Below are 15,234 nucleotides of genomic sequence, written 5' to 3'. Positions count from 1 at the left end.
GTGTGTGTGTGTGTGTGTGTGTGTGTGTGAGCCGCCACATTCCCAAAATGTCTTGACTGTTAACAAAACAAAAGTTCCCCAGCTGAGATGTCAGGGACAGACTTCTATCACTGAGGTGACCTTTGATAAGTTGTTTGGACTCTTGATGCTCAAACTGAAGAAAGTGAGACAATAAAAGCAGACGGAGCTGGTCTGAAGGTTGTCCTGACTAAACAAATCCCTCATGATGCCTGAGGGCTACATGCTAGGTAAGATTAGAGCCACGCGGTTGAAATGGCAGCAGAAATAAACAATTAAAACATTTTCACAATGATTTGTGGTGTTTGAACAGATTAAGAAAGTCAAAGTAACTGAACTTGATGCAGAAATGTGTGAACATGAAGCTCATCAGTAAGTTTCCATGCACACATTAATAAAGCAATACGGATTTTAAAAGGTAGATTCATGTTTAAAGGCGTGTTGCTGCTTCAGAAATGATCTCATGTCGTTGAAGCAGCATTAGCCTGAATCATGAACATCAATAAAGTTGATCAATTCTTCTCATCCTGAAGCAAAAACTTTCTGTCTCCTGTCTCGTCTCTCATAAGACCAAAGAACTTGGTTAAACTCGTCTGAATGTTTAAGTATAATAAAACACATCGTCTGTTCTCCCTCCGAGTCTTTTTATACACATAAAAAACTGCAGTTTTATACTGGAATCGATGACAAACATCTCCCAGTTGTTTCCATTAGTTAGTACATGAAAATCAATGAATTCTCAGTTTATATACTTGGTAAAAATCTACAGTTTAACTCTAGACAGTCACGCAGTAATAAGGTGTCAATCAAACCCAATAAATCGATCGTTGACAGTCGTCATAAATCAATAAATACGTCATCTTGTCGATGCAGTGTGGCTGACTTCAACTCAGCTTAAAGTTAAAAAAAACATCTTCACGTTGTCGGCCGAGAAATTGTCCAGCAATATTTGGCGATCAATGAATCTATCAGTGCTAATAATCACATCATTAACAACATCCTGATCAGATTTCACATTATTGATCTGAGGCGTCTCCAGGGTCCTGCTGCCCCGGGACCGTCACATGTTCAGGACTCTGTGTGCAGTAAAATCATGAGGAAATCTACGTTTTAAATCCCTGAACCAGGTAACGACTAACGCTCTACGAGTTAAGATATCTTCCAGCACCCAAACGCTGCAGCTGAGACAACTTCAGATCCCCGAGGAGGCCGATATCTGTGAACCCTCAGCACAGCCTCGCTGGACAAACACATGTATGGATGTTTGGAAATGACTAGAATTTGCTAGAAAACACGTTTTTCCTGAAAAGCCAGCAGATACTGAGGCTGAGTTCTTGGGATGAATTCCTGGTTTTACTGGAATGTGTCATGCTCGACTGGTTTGGGCTGCTCGGCGCTGAAGTTGCACAGGAGGCTCTTGGCTCCATTCTGCCATGAGGTCAGGGTCTCCAGGGGGGTTTTTCCATCCTGCACACAGGAGAAATGAAACATGTGAGACTGCAAATCAAAACAGGAGAAGGAAGCATTTAGATGAACTCCTGGGCCCGGTTTTTAGGTTTAATCCGGATAAAATAGATTCGGATTTGGTAATCCTTTTTTTTTTTTTGCTATCCATGATCACGTAATCTATTTTTACAAAGCATAGGATAGAAACTTTTCAGGATCACCAAATCTAGATAAGCAGCTCAGATAGGAAATCACATTGTAGAACTCTAGATATGTAAAGGGCAACAAGTAGAATAGCCAGTTTGGGGTCAATACAAGTTTATTTTCATTTGAAACGAAAACACACACAGGTTAGGAAAAGGGGGCGCGGCTAATCAAAAAGGGCGGGACTTTATGAAATATTGTTATGTAGAACTGTTCAGTGATGAACCGTCATCATGCATGGCAAGTTTGAGGCAGATTGGACAATGTATGGTCAAGTTATACAGTCTTGTGTTTTATGAAAAAACACCATATTTTGCCGCCATGCCACGCCCACATAGTGTGACGGTCTGCAAAGCTTTTAGTAAATTTTGATGTCAAAGGCCTTGTGATGGTACCGAACAAGTTTGTGGTCGATCAGATTAAATCTGTAGGAGGAGTTTGTTAAAGTATGCGGGGTGAAAATGGAGAAAAATGTCTAAAACGCCATTTTCGATCCAAGATGGCCGACTTCCTGTTCGTTTTTGGGTATGGCTTCTTGAGACTTTTTGGTGCGTCTTCCCATGATGCATGTATCGACCAAAGTTTGTGTCTCTACGAGAAAACCTGTTTTAAGGGCTCAATTCAAGGGGGCGCTAGTAGGTCATTTAGCCACGCCCATTTCTGAAACTAATGAAATATGTAAATTTTCAACAGGATTTAATTTAGTCCCAAATTTGGTGAGTTTTGGAATATGATAAAGCCCTCAAAAATGTGATTCCGTTGTTATAATAAACGGACCAATTTCAACAGGGTCCTCCACTGTTAGAGCTCTAAATATCTTTGATTGTGATATAATAATAAACATTAATTAGTGACAGAATTAAATCTATTATTTGTGGTCAGTACTGACAGCTGTGAATTCAGGACCTTTACTGTAGTGGAGTCATTTCACAGTGTGGTATTAGTACTTTTACTGCAGTAAAGGATCTGAATACGTCTTCCACCACTGCTTATTTTATAATCTGTAATATATATTTGATGATACTCTTTGTTGTCCTTTTATTCCTGTTTTCTTGCAGAGAAAAGAATGTGTGGACTGTAAAAGCAGAATGAGTGGGAGAGCTCTCAGCCAGTCTATGATTCTGTCTCTCCTGAGGTTATAAAGTGTCATGTAGAGTCTTTAGTGCTGTGTACTTACAGAGTTCTTGGTGTTGAGTCTGGCTCCGTACATCATCAGCAGCTTGATCATCTTGAACCTGTTGATCCTCACAGCGTCGTGCATGGGCGTGTCTCCGTCCTGCAGGCAGGGACAGACACTTTTTATTTTTGTTTTTTATTTAACCTTTATTTAACCAGGGAATATCCCATTGACATTAAGAAGCTCTTTTTCAAGGGATGAACTCATCACATTTGTGTCTTTTTTTAGCTTTTTGTGTCTTTTTATGTCTTTGTTTGATCATTTTGTGACCTACTCCCAGTTCAGATTTGACAAATTTGTACTGGGAGCAGATAATTTGCCAAAAAATTTCAGGAGGACAAAAAAAACAAACATATTTTTTATAAGTGTGTTTCAATTTCCATCAGTCAATAACAGCAGCACTGACAGTTATTCTGACTCTTTGAGAATAAACTCAGTGTTACCTTTCAAATGTGACCAAAACCAGATTCACTCCAAACTATTCAAGAACAGCTTTCAATGTTTTTTTTAGCCGTTTTAAGGATATTTACAGGAACACTAAGGGGTTAAAAGACTTTTTGATCTTGTGCGTTCAAATTGTGCACAGATTCACCTCGAAGCGTGTTTGGAGTTGGTTCTTAAAGGGAACACGTCTCAACTAGTTTGTGTTGTTAAATGTTCTTCATGTGGTGCTGCAGGAGGTGAAGAGTTAAAGTCTCTAATGTTCTCTAATGTTCTCTAGTGTTCTCTAATGTTCTCTAATGTTCTCTAATGTTCTCTAGTGTTCTCTAATGTTCTCTAATGTTCTTCATGTGGTGCTGCAGGAGGTGAAGAGTTAAAGTCTCTAATGTTCTCTAATGTTCTTCATGTGGTGCTGCAGGAGGTGAAGAGTTAAAGTCTCTAATGTTCTCTAATGTTCTCTAATGTTCTCTAATGTTCTCTAATGTTCTTCATGTGGTGCTGCAGGAGGTGAAGAGTTAAAGTCTCTAATGTTCTCTAATGTTCTCTAATGTTCTCTAATGTTCTCTAATGTTCTTCATGTGGTGCTGCAGGAGGTGAAGAGCTAAAGTCTCTAATGTTCTCTAATGTTCTTCGCCCATTGTAACGTAGACATGTCACATCACAGATCTTTGACATTTAGGGGTAGTATTTTTTTTTTAAACAACAGAAATGTGTTCTATGTGGTCCACTTATAGAACACATCCTTTAAGGATAACTGGCTCTGGGTTCTTATGGGTTAATGTTCTTCATGTGGTGGTGCAGAGTTAAAGTCTCTAATGTTCTCTAATGTTCTTCATGTTGTGCTGCAGGAGGTGAAGAGTTAAAGTGTCTAATGTTCTCTAATGTTCTCTAATGTTCTCTAATGTGGTGTTGCAGGAGGTGAAGAGTTAAAGTCTCTAATGTTCTCTAATGTTCTTCATGTGGTGCTGCAGGAGGTGAAGAGTTAAAGTCTCTAATGTTCTCTAATGTTCTTCATGTGGTGCTGCAGGAGGTGAAGAGTTAAAGTCTCTAATGTTCTCTAATGTTCTTCATGTGGTGCTGCAGGAGGTGAAGAGTTAAAATCTCTAATGTTCTCTAATGTTCTCTAATGTTCTCTAGTGTGGTGGTGCAGAGTTAAATCTCACTCTGTCTCTAGCGTTGACGTCTGCTCCACAGTGGATCAGATGTTCAGCACACTCACAGTGTCCCGTCCTGACGGCCACGTGGAGGGGAGAGCTCTGGAGCTGAGGGGGACAGGCAGGTTCAAATAATAATAATAATAATAACAATAATAATACATTTTATTTATCTCAAAGTGCTGCTGGTTAGAAGTGTTACAGTCTAATTATAAAAGGATTAAAAAGGATAAAACAGCTATAAACAGAATAAAAACTATACAAAATATATACACGACAGGCCAAAAGTCTGGAAGCAACTTAAATGTTGTGTTCACTGTTGTGTTCACAGTGTGTTTACTACATGATCAGACTTTACCTTTAGTGATTGAACCATTTTCCTCCATTGACCTTTAGGTAAACATTGATGTTATCAGACCATTAGTGAATAAATGTTAGCAACAGAAAAGAAGGGCTTAGTTTTAGGGTGGAGGAGACTAGGAAGAGTCACAACTTCAGGTCAAAAGTCAAAAACTAATCACAGTTTACATTATTCACTTTATCTCTTTGTCTTTTGAGAGTTTGGAGACAAAAATAAACCCAATAAGTCTCAACTGTGTTCATATCTCTGACAGAAGAAACAAGAGTTCAGATTTATACATGAAGGAAAGAAGGAAACACAAAGTCTAAGCAATAAAAACCCAAAGAGCTGATCATTAGAGTCAACATGTGTTCTATTCTTTATATAATAATCAGGTTTATTTTGTTGCAATGAAACTATGATCTATTTTTGTACAAATTTGATCTTGCTTCCAGACTTTTGGCCGAGGATCAACTCAAGGTGTGTTTCCAGTAAAACCAGCAGGTGGCGCCAACAGACCAACAGTCCCAGTGTACCTTGTCTCTGGAGGAGATCTGGGCTCCCTGGTGGAGGAGGAGCTGCAGCGCCGGCAGGCTGCCTCCGCGACAGGCCCAGTGGACCGCTGTGGCCTCCAGCTGCACACACACACACACACACACACACACACACACACACACACACACATTTAATGTCCTTTTCTATCAATTTTACATCCTTTTTTTTGGGGTCATTTTTTTTAAATTTTATGTCTCTTTTTAGTAATTTTGTGCCTTTTTTCAATTGATTTTTCATCCTTTTCTAGTAAGTTTTACGTCCTTCTTTAGTCAATTTACGTCCTTTTTGTTAATCTAATGTCCCTTTTGGTCATTTTACGTCTTTCATTGGTAATTCATGTCTTTTTATTTTATAATTCTATGTCTTTTTTTTTGTGGTCATTTTGTGTCTCTTTTGGTAAAAGTCCTGCATTCAAAACTTACTGAAGTAAAAGTACAAAAGTATCAGCATCAAAATGTACTTAAAATATCAACAGTAAAAGTACTTGTTATGCAGAAAATACAGTCAAAATATCTGATAAGAGTTTAATTTAAGAGCTGATATCTAGACATTTAACATGGTTTATTGATCATAACCAAAATCATGATCAATAAAACCATGTTAAATGTCTAGATATCAGCTCTTAAATTAAACTCTTATCAGATATTCTTGTTGTTATCATTATATTTGTCCAAACAAATGAACCTTTAGTTGAACCAGACATTAAAATGAACCAGAAACTGACCAACTTTTTGTTGGCAGCATTTTACTCTTCCGTCCAGGTAGTGTTCATTTTAACTGCTTCTAATGTTAATTAATACAAATGCATAATCATTGTGCACTGATCACATGTTTTTATTGTTGAATCTCAACCTGAAAAGTAATTAAAGCTGTCAGCAAAATCTAGTGGAGTAAAAGTATGAAGTTGCAGAAATGGAAACACTCAAGTAAAGTACAAGTACCTCAAAATTGTACTTCCAAGTACAGAACTAGAGTAAATGTTGTCAGTTACATTCCACCCCTGGTGTGTTGTTATATGTGAGAGATGTGATGTGTCACCTTGTCCTTCTGGTGGATGGTGGCTCCGGCCTCCAGGAGGCTCTTCATGACGTCCACGTGGCCTTTGAACGAGGCTTTGTGAAGAGCTGTCCTCTGGAACTAAACATGAAACAAGAGTTTATTACTGATGAGACAGAAAAATATGAAGCTGGTTTAATGAGTCATTAGTACTCTATCTATCTAGTAATCTATCTATCTATCTATCTATCTATCTATCTATCTATCTATCTGTCTGTCTGTCTGTCTGTCTGTCTGTCTGTCTGTCTATCTATCTGTCTATCTATTTGTCTATCTGTCTGTCTGTCTGTCTGTCTGTCTATGTTATTGTAATGGATGTAAAATGTCGCCATCTGTTGGTGAATTTAATCTATGACAGGCAGCTTTGGAGGAGATATTTGAGATAAATATTGATAGAAATTAGTGTATTTGATACTTTTGTTGACAGAAGGAACTAAATTTGAATGTAGCTATATAATGTATCTATTTATCTATCCATCCATCCATCCATCCATCCATCCATCCATCCATCCATCCATCCATCCATCCATCCATCCAACCAACCAACCAACCAACCAACCAACCAACCAACCAACCATCCATCCATCCATCCATCCATCCATCCATCCATCCATCCATCCATCCATCCATCCATCCATCCATCCATCCATCCATCCATCCATCCAACCAACCAACCAACCAACCAACCAACCAACCAACCAACCAACCAACCAACCACCCACCCACCCTCCATCCATCCATCCATCCATCCATCCATCCATCCATCCATCCATCCATCCATCCATCCATCCATCCATCCATCCATCCAACCAACCAACCAACCAACCAACCAACCAACCAACCAACCAACCAACCAACCAACCAACCAACCAACCATCCATCCATCCATCCATCCATCCATCCATCCATCCATCCATCCATCCATCCATCCAACCATCCATCCAACCAACCAACCAACCAACCAACCAACCAACCAACCATCCATCCATCCATCCATCCAACCAACCAACCAACCAATCAGATCACATTTTATGACAAATTAATGCAGAAAACCAGGTAATTTCAGGCTTCACTGACTTGTTCTTGCTACTCTATCTATCTATCTATCTATCTATCTATCTATCTATCTATCTATCTATCTATCTATCTATCTATCTATCTATCTATCCATCCATCCATCCATCCATCCATCCATCCATCCATCCAACCATCCATCCATCCATCCATCCATCCATCCATCCATCCATCCATCCATCCATCCATCCATCCAACCATCCATCCATCCATCCATCCATCCATCCATCCATCCATCCATCCATCCATCCATCCAACCAACCAACCAACCAACCAACCAACCAACCAACCAACCAACCAACCAACCAACCAACCAACCACCCACCCACCCTCCATCCATCCATCCATCCATCCATCCATCCATCCATCCATCCATCCATCCATCCATCCATCCATCCATCCATCCATCCAACCAACCAACCAACCAACCAACCAACCAACCAACCAACCAACCAACCATCCATCCATCCATCCATCCATCCATCCATCCATCCATCCATCCATCCATCCATCCATCCATCCATCCATCCATCCATCCATCCATCCATCCAAACATCCATCCATCCATCCATCCATCCATCCATCCATCCATCCATCTATCCATCCATCCATCCATCCATCCATCCATCTATCCATCCATCCATCCATCCGTTGATGATTAATAAAGTGGTATGGTGTTTGTGACTGACGTGGTCTGCTGCGTTGGGGTTTCCTCCGTCACTCAGGAACTTCTCCACCACAGGAAGTTTGTTCTCCAAGACTGCAGAGAGAAACAGCTGCTCGTCCACCATCTCTGGCTGGGAGGGAGATGAGAAACCACAGCCGGGTCAGTTAGAACCTCAGTGATCATTCAAACATAGAGGGCTCATTTTTAGGAATATACTAAATATGATATCATATGAAACTAGAAGATCTGAGGAATCTGTCAGGATATCACGTCAAGAAGATGGTGAAAAAACTCTGCAGTTCGGCTATTTTGGTGATTTTCAAAGTGGTCACAAATAATTCAATAAGTGATTTTAATTAGATATTTTTGACCAGAACAACTTGACACACAGTGCTGAGCTTAGTCGCCATAGTAACGTTGTATCTATGTTGTTTTAGTTTTATAACCATATTAGAGCAGAATAAGTTCATCCTTTTACACAACAATGGATTTTTAAATCTGGAGAATATTAAATGTGGAAAAGAAATATTAAAATATACTAGATAAATAAAACATAATTAAACTACAACCAAAACAAATAAAATAGACTTTCAGCCTGTTAATAAAACATTACACTGAGATAATCATTATACATTATATTATTTTATTATGGAATGGCTGCTTGGGAATTAAAGGTTTATTTTCATAAATTCAGATGATGTTCACCTCTTCTATGAGTCATTTACTGTTGACCTGCTATCTCCCCCTAAACACCCACAGCCACAAAAAGCTCTTTGAACAATAACAGGTTCAACTATTAACACCTTTCCTCTCCTGCACCTTTCTACACCAGCATATAGACCAGGGGTCTCAAACTGGCGGCCCGCGGGCCAATTGTGGCCCTCGTGACGATATTTTGTGGCCCCCACCTTGATATGAAAGTTTAATGTGAGTTTTATATGAATGGCACTTTACTGTGTTGTGTGTGGAAGGTCCCTTTAATTACTTTTTTTGGTCATTTTGTGTCTTTTTTTGGTATTTTTTCTCTTTTTTTTAATAATTTTGTGTCTTTTTTTTGATAATTTTGTGTCTTTTATGGTAATTCTGTGTCTTTTGTTTTGATAATTTTGTCTTTTTTTGATAATTTTGTGTCTTTTTTGGTTCTTTTTGTCTTTTTAAAAATAGACAATTTTGTGTCTTTTTTATAATTCTGTGTATTTTTTGGTAATTTTGTCTTTTTTGTCATTTTGTGTCTTTTTTTTGGTCATTTTGTGTCTTTTTTAAGTAATTTAGTTTTTTTTTCTGTCATTTTGTGTCTTTCTGGTCATTTTGTCTTTTTTTTAAATCATTTTGTGTCTTTTTTCTGTCATCTTGTGTGTTTTTAACATATAATTTTGTGTCTTTTTGTGGTCATGTTGACCCAGCCTCCAGCGGCCCCAGCTAATCTGAGTTAGAGGCCGCTGGTCTAGCCTTTAGAGGTTGTTGGAGGATTGTTCAGGTGTTACCAGGCTCTCGGGCTCCGGCTGAGGCTTCTTCTGGGCCGGAGTCTTCCTCTCCCGCCTCCTCTTCCTCAGCTGCAGGATGTTGAACAGGTCGTCCACCGTCTCCAGCTTCAGCCGGCCGCTCCTGTCCGTCTGACCGGACACAGAGACAGACTTCAGCCACAACAACAACAACAACAACAACAACAACAACAACAACAACAACAACAACAACAGCAACAACAACAGCAACAACAAAAAGAAAAGAATATTCATTAAAATAAATAAAAAGAAGACCCTTTTAAACCAAAAGAAAAGGGGGAAAAAGCCCTTTATGGTTGAATATTGTACATTTAGTGTAACTTTTCCAACGGTGCTGAACTGAGAAAGCAACAATATTTGGTTATTGTCAGAAATATATTCTGTTTGCATCCCAAGCACCAGAGGGTGAAGGAGGAAAAACATAAACAGTAAATCTGACTGACTCAACATTAAAATATGTCCAAATCCAAACAGAAAAGAAAAACCTGATTATTGCCTCTTTCTCCTTTGTGGTATTTTTCTATGAATTCACTGAATAATAATAATAATAAAGTGAGAGAGCACAAAGTTCAGCTCTATATATATAAAAAGTGAATGAATGATGCTGTGTATGGATATTCATAATCAGTATTTTAATGTCCAGGTAATTATTCACTGAGTTTGTAAAGAAACCAATCGATCATTTACTTTGCAAGTTAAATAATATTCTTCAAATTAGATGAATTATGTTGAGTGAAAGGCAATTATCCCGGCCTTGGAATAAAATTAATTCAACAATAAAAAGTCTTCATGTGGGTTCACTAACATGATTTCATAATGGAACCTAAAATATTATGTTTTTTAAGAGATTAAATTATATATATATATATATATAAATATATATAATTTAATCTCTTTATAAAATGCAGTTAATTATCTGTTGTTGAGCTGCTACTGATAAGAATGTACATGTTATTATAAATCTGTTTATGTGATTCAATAAAGCAGTAAAAATAATGAAATCTTCACTTATGATCTCACTTTTCCATTTATTTTGAACACAACAAACATTCAAACCACCAGTTATAATAAAACCATTCTGAGAGTATCGGGGCATTCTTCGACATGCTATATTATTACTTTTTTGTCAAATTAATGTATATATAGTGTGTATGTTCTGCAGAAAACCAGCTATTTATTAGTGTTTTTGATGCTTTTTAAGTTCTTTTTTTTGTTATTCAGTGAGAAAGATCCAGTTTGTCTCTGTAATGTTCTTAAAAGTTTACATTCTGTGTCAACTTTTCTTTCTTTTCTTTACCATGAGATGTCATTTCAACAAGGTAACTCATATATATATATTAATTTTTTCCATATATATATATAAAAGGCTTTTTTACGTAACTTCCTAGTCTCCTGTGTCCTCCTGACTACTTCACTTCCAGCATTTACATCATTTATTTCCTCTTCAAACGGTCTTTTAGAGCCCAACCAGGGTTTTATTTCAGACTCGTGTGTCACCTTTAACAGAAGTAGTTATGTGTGAAAACTGGATCATGGAAAACGTATAATATGGGTAAGAAATGTCTTCCAACCTTCATACTGAAAATACTGAAATGAAGGTAGAGTTCAGATCAATTATTTCCCTTTTTAATGCAGCAGCCAATGTGAATAGTGTGATCATAGGAGTCTATGGTGTAGTGTAGTACTGCAGGAGGCCTGCAGGGGGCAGCAGGGACCAGGACTTATACCTCTAATCTCACTCTTCTCTCGCTTTTCAGTCTGAACGGCCACATTTAATTACATGCCAATGCATCAATAATAACAAAAATCAAAAAAATATCAATTATATCATATTTTTTTGGACAATATATTTTGCCAAAAACTTTCCTGATAAATGATAGTATCGTTGTATCCATGTTGTTTCAGTTTTATAACCATATTAGAGCAAAAATAATAATAATAATAAGTTAATCCTTTAACACAACAATGAATTTTTATATCTGGAGAATATTAAAAGAATATTAAATGTGGAAAAGAAATATAAAAATTTTCGGGATAAATAAAACATAAATAAATAAACTACAACCAAAACAAATAAAATAGACTTTCAGGCTGTTAATGCAACATTACACTGAGATAATCATTATACATTATATTATTTTATTATTATAATAACATATAAACAGCTGGAATGGCTGCTTGGGAGATATAGGTTTATTTTCAGAAATTCGTGCTGCCTGTCAAACATTTGCAGCTTTACTTTAAACACAAAAAAGCACAAAAAGTGCAGATTTACGAGATTTAAAGTGGCAAATCTACGAGAAAAAAAGTCGCAAATTTAGGATATTTAAAGTTTCAAATCTACGCTCCAAAAAAACACAAAAAGTCAATATATACCGAGTCCAGAAAAAAACTATTGTGTCCATTTTTATATTATGGAACGATAAGTCGATTAATGACTAATTATAACACTCTTTTTATTTATTCTGCGTGATGAGTAAAACTTAAACTTTATACTTTGATACATTTTGCTGATGATACTCTACAGATTCTGTGAGTTTTTTTTTGGTTCATTTTGCTACTTTTACTGAACCAAATGGTCCATTTTAGTTGATAAACGACTGTTAGTTCTATGAACAGCTGCTGGTTACTAATATAACCCCGGCTCTGTGAGTCCTTACGTTGAGCGCGGCCACGCTGACCTCCTCCTGCTCCTCCTGCTCCTCCTGCTCCTCCAGCAGCTCGCTGTGGGAGCGCCGGTCGTCCTGCTTCTCCTGGCCCACCGCCGCCTCGTACTCGCCGCCCTGGAAGTCCGCCGCCTCTTTGCCCTCTGACCTCTTCCCCGACACCTGAGCAGGAGAAAACAATCAAGTTGTCAGATCTGAAGAGCTTCTCTGAGTTTTTATGGAAAGGTCAGAAAGTTTAAGTCCTCTTATTGAATTTAAATCTAATTTAATAAACGAGGAAACAAATAAAAGGGAAGATTTGTTTGAGAGAGTTTGAAACTGTTGACAGACTGTAAACACACATAACACACACACTTTAACACAGGGGGCTCAAACTGGCGGCCCGCGGGCCAACTGTGGCCCTCGTGATGATATTTTGTGGCCCTCACCTTGATATGAAAGTTTTATGTGAGTTTTATATGAATGGCACTTTACCGTGTTGTGTGTGGAAGGTCCCTTTAATTACTGTTTTTGGTAATTTTGTGTCGTTTTTTGGTAATTTTGTGTCTTTTTTGGGTCATTTTGTGTCTTTTTTAAATAATTGTGTGTCGTTTTTTGGTAATTTTGTGTCTTTTTTGGTAATGTAGTGTTTTTTCAGTCATTTTATATCTTTTTTGGGTCATTTTGTGTCTATTTTGGTCATTTTGTGTCTCTTTTGGTCATTTTGTGTCTCTTGGTAATTTAGTGTTTTTTCAGTCATTTTGTGTCTTTTTTAACACAATTTTGTGTCTTTTTTGGTGATTTTGTGTCTTTTTGTGTCATTTTATATCTTTTTTGGGTCATTTTGTGTCTTTTTTGGTGATTTTGTGTCGTTTTATGTCATTTTATATCTTTTTTGGGTCATTTTGTGTCTTTTTTGGTGATTTTGTGTCTTTTTGTGTCATTTTATATCTTTTTTGGGTCATTTTGTGTCTTTTTTGGTAATTCTGTGTATTTTTGGTCATTTTGTGTCTTTTTTAAGTAATTTAGTTTTTTAGTAATTTTGTGTCTTCTTGGGTCATGTTGATGCTGCCTCCAGCGGCCCCAGCTAATTAGAGTTTGAGACCCCTGATGTAACAACTGATTATAAGTAAAGTTATGGAATCACTCATCACATCCGTCAGGCTGATTCTAGTCTGTGAGTCTTTCTCTTGAACTTCTGATCACTAACAACATTAAATGAAAGCTACAGCAGCGATGAACGCATGAAATGAAATATTGTGATGTAGAACTGTTCAGTGATGGACCATCATCATGCATGACAAGCTTGAGGCAGATATGAAGTATATTAATGGTTTTGAAATGATTCATATTCCTTTAGGAAATTGGTTGAAAACATTTAAAGATTAAATATGTATAGCACTTTGTAGATGGTTAATAACTGGTTTATAAACCATCTATAAACATCACTTAGTTGGTTATTGTTGATTGTTACTAAAATCTCTTTTCCAAGAGTCTGAGACTTCGTTCTTGTACATTTGTCACTTTAAATCTCATAAATCTGTGACTTTTTTCTTGACTTTATGTGCTTTTCCAGAGGCTGGATTCATAAAGCATTCTTCAGAAAAAATGCTTCTTTAGTGAAACTTTTTCCTTAACTTTGCTCTCAAGACAAAATTTAAGAAGCTTTGGTATTCATGAAGAAATTCTGATCTTTTCTTTAGTTTTTTCCTGAGATAGAACTTGAGAACAAATTTCTTCACAGAATCCCTCAGCAGTCTTGATATATATTTACTTGAACACGTTTGTATGACATTTATTTGATTTCTTTAATATTTAGTTTCGACAATGTGTTAACAAATATTGTTCATTGAAGTTAGTCAGAGTCGTTTTTGTGTATCACATAAAGCTTATTATGACAGTTGTCATATAATGTAAATGTCCTTTCAGTCTGTGTGACTGTAGGTTTATTCCTATAGATTATTACAGTGTTCTCTTAGTAAATCACAGAGGGAGCTGTTGTTGTATTTGACTTAATGAATCACTATGAACATATTACGAGTGATCTTAAGTTAGAAATCTAAAAACGTCCTAAGTGAGAAAACTAAGAAGTTCCTCAGACAAATGACAATTCTTAAGAAAAAGAAGGTGACTGAAAAAGGTCTGACTGTTAATTTATTAACATCACTGCAGAAAGAAAAAGACACAAATGGACCAAAAAAATACACAAAATGAACAAAAAAAAGAAACAAAATTGACCTAAAAAAGAGACAAAATAGCCAAAAAAGACGCAAAATGGCAAACAAAAAATAGAGATACGACAATTCTTAAGAAAAAAAAGGTGAATATCATTTAAGAACATTCTTATTTTTCGTCTTAAGAATTCTCTTAAGTTTTATCTTAAGAATTCTTTAAGAAAGCAGCATAACAAGAGACAAGTTCCCACATTTAAACACAGTAATCATAAACAATAGATACAGATACAGCATCATTTTCTGCCTCATCATTAACACTCACCAGCTCCTCGACACTGTGTAGTCCCATCCTGCTGCTGGTGTGAAGTATTGAGAGGTAAAGTCCACTGGTCTGGTTTCTCTCTGCTGTCTGTGATGCTCCCAGTGTCTGTGTGTGTCTGGTGGGAGCCTCGGCCTCTTTTATAGCCTCCAACCTGCAGAATAAATAGTGCTGCTGTCCCTCGGCTGGATCACGTTACTGCATGTGCTCATTTGGCATGTTAGAGCTTCCATCACCTCCTTCTCTGGGGCCCAGTTGGGCTCCTCGGTGTCATCGTGCACAGACGGGATGAGGACAGACGTCTCACTCTGACACACTTTCACAAGCTGAAACAGAAAAACTACATCAGTCTGACAAATGTCTTTACTACGACTCATGGCTTACATTTAACGAAGACCTCAAATTCACTGTCTCAAAGCAACGTTAACCCTGTGGAGACACTAAAAGCTCCAAATAATCAGA

At 37.2% G+C, this 15,234-nt stretch overlaps 1 protein-coding gene across 1 annotated transcript; it reads right to left on the bottom strand.

Annotated features, from left to right (window-relative positions):
- Positions 1-1,146: 1,146 nt before the first annotated feature.
- LOC131993373 (ankyrin repeat domain-containing protein 1-like) lies at positions 1,147-14,802 on the bottom strand. The gene is made up of 9 exons (XM_059359244.1): positions 14,776-14,802; positions 12,295-12,462; positions 9,617-9,745; positions 8,155-8,262; positions 6,374-6,472; positions 5,317-5,415; positions 4,450-4,548; positions 2,846-2,944; positions 1,147-1,485 (listed from the first exon to the last, which is right to left on the bottom strand). Exons 1-9 carry the CDS (start codon positions 14,800-14,802, stop codon positions 1,372-1,374), a joined length of 942 nt encoding a protein of 313 aa, XP_059215227.1. The 3' UTR covers positions 1,147-1,371.
- Positions 14,803-15,234: the final 432 nt, after the last annotated feature.

Source organism: Centropristis striata, chromosome 20 (assembly GCF_030273125.1).
Source record: "Centropristis striata isolate RG_2023a ecotype Rhode Island chromosome 20, C.striata_1.0, whole genome shotgun sequence".
In the NCBI taxonomy this organism is placed as follows: domain Eukaryota; kingdom Metazoa; phylum Chordata; class Actinopteri; order Perciformes; family Serranidae; genus Centropristis; species Centropristis striata.
Note: the sequence above shows the minus strand (reverse complement) of the source record. Positions and strands in the feature narration are given on the sequence as shown.